This window comes from Erithacus rubecula (assembly GCF_903797595.1).
Source record: "Erithacus rubecula genome assembly, chromosome: 2".
In the NCBI taxonomy this organism is placed as follows: domain Eukaryota; kingdom Metazoa; phylum Chordata; class Aves; order Passeriformes; family Muscicapidae; genus Erithacus; species Erithacus rubecula.
The window spans coordinates 12,032,671-12,041,815 of NC_136685.1; the positions used below are offsets into that span (position 1 = coordinate 12,032,671).

Here is a 9,145-nt window from a genome sequence, read left to right on the forward strand (position 1 = left end):
TAAATACTGTATTTTTCTTTGGACAAGAACTGAAAGGCATTAATGCATATTTTTCAATTGCTATATAATATTACATTACTGTCTTTTACCTGTGTATTTGCTTTTCAGCAAATAAGAAGGAACACCTAAAAAGTACGAAAGTTATTCTCCTAAGCAAAAGCATGATATCATCTTGTATTTTTTATCTGAAAACTGAGCCGAGTTTAAAAGTTTTTGAAGCTCTTAACTGAACTTGTGCATGTACAGCCTAACTTTCTTGGATTTTATGTTAGCTAAGGTCTGCAATCTAACATTCTACTGCAAGAGAGAAGGAACTAATTTTCTCTGATCTGTTCATGAAAGAGAATGGAAGAGAATCATTTCTTCTCTGACTGAATTAACTGCACTGATCATTTTACAGAATTACAATATTTAGGTAGGAAAGCCTCATATTTTCAAATTCTGCACTGTGTCTTAGGGAGCTTTTGGTTGTGTATTACAATACAAAATAATAATCTATGTTATATTTTCCATGTGGTACTTCACAATGAAACTGCCCACATGGAAACAAATGAAACTATGTGTCTTTTCAAATAAACATCCCCCAAACACAAAAGCTTCAAAAATGTAATCAATAGAAATTCAGATTCAGCAATTATAACTTCCTTCTAGGGATGCCCTCTGTTCTAGTTATATTGATTGCCACAAAGTTCTCAGGTTCCTTGGATGTAACAAAATGTGCAAATCATATCCCCTACCTTTACACCATTCTCTATTACCTAGGAATGATACTCTCCATCCTGCTCTCCCCAGAACTTGCCCTTAAGTCTCTCTTCCTCAGGAGGTCTCTTCCTCTTGATTCTTTCTTATGCATGTTGTATTCCAGAAGCTTTCTCTTTTTGCATCCTTTGAAAAGTTTGAGAAATGATCCATCTCCTTTCCAGAACTGGTGAAGACTAGCTAGAGAAGCAATGGATCTGGAAGCATAGGCTCCATTTCCTACATTGCTGATTTTCCTTCAAAAGGACTTTGTTACCAAAATGGAAGAACCACTTGCTTTTTTGATATGTTCTCTATGAAAATTTGAAACAGTAGAATGGAAGGTAGCAGGACATTTTATATGTAACATGTATTTGCTTCTACCAAAATTCCAATGCCATTGTTAACATCCAGTTTGAATTTGGAGTGTTTGCTACTTGAGTTTGGTATCTAAGCTAAGAACACGTAGGTGTTCCTGTTCCCCTTCTTTTATGCCAATAAACCACAAGTTTTCTAAGTTTTTTACAAAACACTTGTATAAATATCAACCACCAAAACAATAGTACCTTGATTGTTTTCTTTTACCACCTGCAATTTTAGATTTTATTTCTACAAAACAAGACTTCTTGGTAACTTTTAAACAAGATGATAAAAGCAAGTACAAATCTGATAATCTGATATATGCATGCAAATTTTCACCTCTGTATTCTTGTTAGCTTTTTAAAATTGACTTTTTTGTTAACAGATGAAAGCTGCTGTATAAATGACTAATTCTGAAGCTTTTCAGCAGGAATAAGTCTCCAAGTACATTTTCTTTAACTATTTTTAAAGCATAATGCTGTGCACTAGCACTTTCTGAATGGCTACTAATTGTATTGCTTTTTAAACTGGCCATTTCTTTCTAGTGTGCTCCAGCTTTCAGTTTCCTACACTCTAGGCTGATTACATTATATAGAAGTTTTAGGGCCAGGAACCTTATTAGCTTCTTGCCAGTAAAAAGCACTTTGTATACTTGTGCAGGCCCAAAATAATACTTTCTTTGGCTTTTTTATACAAGAGGCAGCTTGATAAGCTGTTTGTAATTTTCCTTCTAAATTCAGTATTAATTTGAGCACATGGTTCTGTAAGAGTGCTGAATAACCTAGAATTTTCAAAGCAGTTAGCTTTGGTGTAATGTTTTACTTCAAGCCAGTGAAGATTTAACTGTTGACTTTATTACATCAGGCATAGAGCTTAGCCAGTACCTTGAATTTAACAGTGTTAGAAAAGCAACTAGTACAGAAAAATGCTGTGCTAAATGTAAAAGCTGTTCTTATATTGTATAAAAAGTACCTCTTACTCCTTGTTTTGTGTGCATTTCTTATGATTGCATTATTTACTGTTGTACTGAAAGTGCATCTATTACTTAGCTATGGCAGTGTTGTTTATTCAGTATGATTTTCTATGCCTACTTTTTGCTTTTTTTTAAAAAAAAAGTACACTGTTAATGCTTTTTGTTAAATTCTGAATTAATTTTTCATGGGAAGGCCATTTCTGCTTAAACAGGAAACAGACAAATAACATCTGGCAGAGGGGAATCATAGCTATTGATTCCCTGATCCAGTGCTAACACAGCTCACAAACATGGCTGCAAGAAAAATACAGCACTTGCTTGCTGATAGGATGTATTAGTTAGCCATTTGTTATATGTTGCTGACAGCTTTATGGATGTTTACAGTTTAGGATGATGCTGAAGTGCTGATACTAGAAATTGTACAGCTTTTGCCTGTAATAAACCAACCAAGTTTTTGTGTAAGCTTTTTTGAAATTGCAGACCCCTCTTTTTATTGTGTATCTTTTAATGAACTGCCACTTGTCTTTTCTGAATAACAGAAATAACTGTTCTTCCCTTATGTTGTGTACTGTGTGGGTAATTTAAAATATCAGTTTACCTAAATAACTGCCAATAGAGCCCTTAAAAGTCAGATTGCTTTTGAGAGAGATTTCAGTGTTTTCTGTGCACTAGGTTATCTTTCAGAGATAAAAACTGATTTTTATACATCTGAGAGAGCAAGTAAATATTCTGTTGCGTGTTGGTACCTATAATGTTAAAACAGCTAAGAAGTGGTTTAATATAAGCAGTACAAATACTTGTTCAATCAATACTTTAATAGAAACTGGAACAAGAAAAACCTTGGCTCCATTTGCATGTTACAATTTCAGTGATGAAGTACTGAATCTACCTTCATAACATGTTTTACTGAAAAATGTAATATAACAACTCACAAATTTTGTGGGGAATAATGGAACTCCTAGTGTTCTCCAGTTATACCATTTATGGCTACTCACTTAATAGGGCTTAATCTTTAAAAGAAATAGCTAAAATGTAAGCTAATGGTGATTATGATAAAATATCTTTCTCCAGTTTGTTTTCCCAGGACTTTTTATGTCATTGGTTACTTTTCCCCTTATTTATTTGTTCTATAGACAAATACTCTAGGAAGGAATAAAACAAAAAGAATTTTTATCTAGAATAATATTGGAGAAGGGAATACTCTGGGTATTACTCTCTGTAACTCAGCAGTTTCAGTTCTTTCCTGCTATTAAGTCACCAGCAGCTCTTACCTTTCATAACTTGTGGATTTTCTAATGCAGAAATTATGGGTGAAATGTTGCCTGTTGGTAATACCACAATATCTGGATGCCTGCAGAAGCAATGCTGATGGATCACCTAGTTCCAAACCCTGTGTGGGCAGGGACACCTTCCACTTTCACTAAACCAGGCTGAAGGCCTGTCCTGGTCTTGAATACTTCCAGAGATGGAGCATCCAAAACTTTTCTGGACAACCTGTTCCACCCTCACAGTGAATAATTTATTCCTAATATAGAATCTAAACCATTTACTAAGAGGGTTGGTTTAGATTGGATATTTCCTCCTGTCCTATCACTCCATGCTCTTGTAAAACATCCCTTTTCAGCTCTCTTGTACTGAAGGTTGTTGTATGGTCTTCCCAGAGCCTTTTCTTCTCCAGGCTGGAAACCCCAACTCTATCAGGTCTTCATAGGAGAGGTGCTCCAGCCTCCTGGGATTGTCATAATGACCTTCTCTGGACCCATTCCAGCAGGTCCATGTCTGGCTCGTGCTGGAGAGACCACACATGGATGCAGGACTCACAAGTGCTCTCATAAGAGCAAAGGTACCACTTGAATGCCTGCACTTGAATGCCTGAAAGCAGGTATTGGCTAAAACAGGAGAGCCAAGGGAAGAAATTTGGTTCTCCTTTGTGTGATTATCCCCATTAGGTCTTTTACCTGTAGCCGTGGACACTGTGTGGGCATCATGCTAAATCTACACCGTCAAATTTTCCTGAAGGAGAGATGGGTATGAAAAAACAAAAGCTGCTCCCATTTAAACCTTCCAGATTTTACTCTAGTGAAAAATGTATCACCCTTAGCATGGAGTTCTAGATAGGCATAATGATTTTTCTCTAACATGGAGACTCTGTCATTGTTGTGGGTCATAGTTTATTCACACAATATGGGAAGTGGTTGGGTGTTAATTTCTGCAGAAGATACCTGCACCTCTGAGACCAGCTTAAACTGCAGCCAGCTGCATTCCATATCACTGCAACAGTGATTCTGGGATTAGCAATAGTCTTCGTTTTATGGCCTAGTTAGCATCTTGGGGATAGCAAGGGCTCTGCATCTGCAGGCAGGTCAGAAGTGATTCATTACTAAGATCTTGACTGAGCTGTCTGCCCAGAAAAAACAGCTTTTTAAAACTGGGATAGTAACATGGCTGTTTTTTACTTGCTGGGTTTTATGTCTTAGAGATTCAAAAGTGTGATTTTGAAAAAGTGCATTTAGGAGTTTAGAGTATCTACTGTAGGCTAATATTTGGTATGTATGGCAAGCAAAAATAACTCTGGAGGTTGATTTCCATTAATAGTTTTTAAAATGTGAAATGTTGATGATCAGAATTCTATCTGGAACAGCATCCTAGCTCGAACAGATGGAAGAATTACAAGTCTAGTGAGGAGTAAGAATAGGGCAGATGTACAGGGTCTTTCTCATAAATACTGCTTTCCATACTTTTGATTATTTTCAGCTGTATATATCTGCTAAGTAATTGCCAGTGGTTTTCTTTCTTGGTTTTGTGCATTTTCTCCTTAAATTTGTATGAGCTTTTACATCTCACAGTATCATTTGACAGAGAATTCAACAGTGAAAAAAAAATTACCTTGACTGCATGAAATGCATTCACAGGGTCTGATTGCCATTGTGTGTCCCAATCCAGTTGCTGGAGACAATAAATTACAAAAGTTTCCTCTTCCTAACCAGGTCTTCAGACATCTTGCAAGTCAGAAAATGGGAAATGTTAATCAATTTGCACCTACTGATCTATTTGGGCCTAAGGATGAGCTGTGAGGCACAACCCAAGAGCCTTTTTGAGAGCTGTTATGTGTGAAACCACACTGATCTCATTTCTTTGTGAGTGCAGACAGCTTTCTCTGTTTGTGTGCTGCATGGACTTCTTCATCTCCATAGTATGGCTCAGATGTTCAGTGGTTTATTCTAGAAAAGGTATTCTTTGAGGTTTGTCTCTCTCAACTTTGTAGGTTTTTGGTCTGTGAAATCACATTAATCTGTAGCATTTTTCCTTAACTGAATAGTAGCCTAAAATTTTTAAAATTAAATTGCATCTTACATCTGCTGTCAATCTCACTACTGTAATTACTACTTGCATTTTATGTTCATAAAATCAAACAGTGAAGCCCTCTAAAGTTCCATCCTACATACAAGTTAGGAATAGAGCACACAGAGCTTTGAGGTGGGAGAGAATATCCCTTCAGTCTCATTTCAGAAGAGATGGCAGCTGTTTGGATAATGGCTTAGTGTGCTGCATGGTGTGCTGCAAGATGCCAAGATTAGAAATGCTGGAATCAGAATTGTTTAGGTTAGAAAATACCTGTGAAGTCTCACCAGGGCCAGCTGTTAACCCAGCACTGCAAAGTCCTCTCTAAACCAAGTCTCAGCCCCTTCCCTGGGCTGTTCCAATGCTTGACAACTCTTTCATAAAGAGATCTTTTCCTAATATCCAATCTAAACCTCCCTGGACACTGGACACAGGATTTGAGGTGTGGCCTCACCAGTGGAGGGGACAGTCTCTGCCCTGGTCCTGCTGGCCACATTGTGCTGATACAAGCCAGGATGCCACTGGTCTTCATGGCCACCTGGCACACACTGGCTCATGTTCACTGTTGACCCACTGTATTTAATGATCAGCCTGTCTTCAATAGGAAAATATTTCAGTAATTAACTTTTGGCAGTTATTAAATAGTTAAAGACTAAGGTTGGATAGCCTAAAGGCTGGACATCCTTGTGGTTCTTAGAACTGTTTTGTAAACTGGACCTTCTGCTGTGCTAATTAGATAAAAAGTGGCTTGATTACAACTGTGAAGTGTCACTGCCAGTCACTCTGTATGCAGTAGTCTAGTCCTGTGGTTCTATGTAGCAGTTGAATTGCTTTTCAAGGGTGTTAAATAACTGTTACTAGAGGGTATTTATTACTTGCTGGTACCCTGATACCAATCGTGTATGTTACTACATAATTTTTATAGAAAACTAAGCAGAAAGTAACCAGACAATTTTCTTTCTCCTTTTAAACTGGGAGTTGTTTTGTAAATGTATCATACTTTGATTAGTTTATTTGTAACTTGGTAAGGTGCAGTAATTGAAAGCTGATTATTGTCTAGCCCTCCTTTGATCCTTTTTCTCTCATAGAAACACAGAATGGTTTAGGTTGGAAGGGACCTTAGAGATCTTGTTCTTATTCCCCTGCCATGGATGGACAGGGACACCTCCCACTAGACCAGGCAGCTCAAAGCCCCTTCCAGCCTGGCTTTGAAACACTCCCAGGCATGGGACACCTGTAGCTTCTCTGGACAATGTCTGCCAGTGCCTCTCCACCCCCACAGCAAAGAACTTACTGTTAATACCTAATTTAAACTTGTCCTTTTACAGTTTCATCATTCCTCCTTGTCCTGTCACCCCATGCCCCTGTAGAAAGTCCCTCTCCAGCTCTCTTGTAGCCCCTTTTAGGTGCTGGAAGGTGCTTTGAGATGTCTCTGGGGCCTTAATGTGTCCTGACTCAGCATCTCCCTCTGTCTTCATAGGAGAGGTGCTCCAGCCTTCTGATCATCCTGCTGGCTTCCTCTGCACCTTTTCAAAATGTCCATGTCTTTATGTTGGGGATCCCAGAGCTGAATGCAGCACTGCAGGTTGGGAAAGCAAAGGGACAGAGTCCCCTCCCATGCCCTGCTGCCCACACTGCTTGGGATGCAGCATAGGGTGTGATTTGCTCTCTGGGATGTGAGGGTACATGGATGTGTCATGTTGAAATTCTTGTCCACCAGCATCCCAAGTGCTTCTCCTCAAGGCTGCATTCAGTCCATTCTCTGCTCAACCTGTACTTGTGTTTGGGATTGCACCAACCCAGATGCAGCTCCTTGCACTGGGACCTGTTGAATTCATGAGGATTGCTCAGGGTTACCTCTCAAGCTTGTCAAGGTCCCTCTGGGTGGGGTCCCTTCCCTTCTTTGGTTATATGTAGTTGTTCAGTTGTGCTTCATTAAGTAGTAAGTTAGCACTGTATTTCAAAGAACCCAGGAAGGACATATCAAAATTAACTGAAATAGTAGTTAAAGTATTCTATAGTGTTATTTGTAAAGCTACAGACAAGATTCTCAAGAGAGTGTTATGCTCACATATATCAAGTAGCCATATTTTTTGAGGCATCCAGGGTGTCTCAGAGGTAGCAGCTCTGTATTTCACATCTTTTAATATGTCATATTCTTTTGAAAATTTCATCCTTGCGGTGGGTGCTGATTGAGTCTGTGAATGTTGCCTGTCAAATTAACATGTGAAATGTAATGTAATATATTAATATAAAGTGACCAAAATTTAATATACTCTGCTCTGACCTTCCTCAGAGTGTCATTCTTGATATGGAGCTAAGTGGTGTGATCTGTGCTGCACTGGGACTGAAAACCTGTGAAAAGTCTATAAAGCTGGTGCTGTAATCCCAGGCTGTTAAGCATTCTTATTCCTTAGCTTTGTGCAGGTCAGATATTTATATTAATGTGGCAGACTGTTAAAGACATACCTTTACATATTCTGACATATGCAGAGCGTGTATCCCTGTAGTTATTCCATGAGGAATACTCCTCTCACTTTGAAGGTCACAGTGTGCAGTCAGAACCATTGTGACATGTTCTGGCTGATGGCTGGATCTGGTAATTCATTTTTAATTACTTTGAACTTCTCTTTCTTTGTAGGTTGATGATTCCACTTGTGATGCTGAAATACTCTCCTTGCTCCTCAACGCCAGGCTGGTGGTGAAGTGCATGTGCACTGCCTTCTGCCCACGCCTCATTGCCCACCTGCTGGCTCACCAGGCACAGGGGGGCTGGGATGTGCAGGAAATTGCACAGCAGCTTAAGGAAGCAGGGTTCAGTGCAGAGGCTGGCTCCCTCCTCATGGCTCATCGAAGGACCCATCCTGCACTCAGGACTTTCACTGCTGCCCTCCAGGCTGCTCAGCACTGGATCTGAAAATGTTGCATTTATGCACTTGGTTTGTGCTGGAGATCTTACAAAAGGGAGAAATTGTTGCTCTAGTAAAGCAACAAAGTAAATTATTACCTACATTTTGTAGAAAACACACAGCACACAATAAATTCCATATACTTCTAATTGTTAAAAAAACCTATTGGTGCAGACTGTATCATTCTGTTGTATGATTAGCAAAGTATTGAATCTGATCAACCTTTCAGATCGAAGTTAAATGGTTACACTCAATGACATATAAATGAAACATTAGGTGCCAGGCTATATATAATTTGTTTTAATTTCTGTAAGTAATTAATCTTGTCATAATGTAAAACTAATGTAAAAATATAAAGATATATATGGAGCAAAAAAGTCACAAGAGTGATTTTTGAGAATCTCAAAACCTTAAAATTCAGTATTGTGCAATGTTATCACAGCTTTTGTTTGCAATAAATAAAATATTTTGCATTTTATGTACTATCTCTTCTTTCAACCTTTTAGACAGATAAATATTTTCTTTCTTTAGCCCCTTTTGCTGAAATTCCTGTCTCTCCTTAGTGATGTTTATTCATGAGAACAAGCTAAAGTCTAAGAGATATTTTTCTCCCCATTTGGGAAGCCCCATCTCAAATCCTGAACATTTGTTGATGCCTTTTGTGAATGCACTTTCAAAGTATTTACTTACATTTTTCCTGAGTTCTGAAAAATTGCATAAGTGTGTGTATTTGCAGAACCAATGAATGAGTTGGAAGGGATGCACAAGAATCATCGAGTCCAGGTGACCCTGCACAGCTCCATCCCCAAGAGTCACACCCTGT

The 9,145-nt window shown here is 38.5% G+C and overlaps 1 protein-coding gene across 2 annotated transcripts in view; it reads left to right on the top strand.

Annotated features, from left to right (window-relative positions):
• The window catches only part of NBAS (NBAS subunit of NRZ tethering complex), a 156,122-nt gene extending 147,322 nt beyond the window's left edge, over positions 1–8,800 (top strand). For both annotated transcript variants that reach the window (XM_079298628.1, XM_079298629.1), the window contains one exon: positions 8,055–8,800. In XM_079298628.1, the coding sequence (XP_079154754.1) occupies positions 8,055–8,330 (276 nt within the window). In that variant the 3' untranslated portion in view covers positions 8,331–8,800. The remainder of the gene's footprint in view (positions 1–8,054) is intronic.
• Positions 8,801–9,145: the final 345 nt, after the last annotated feature.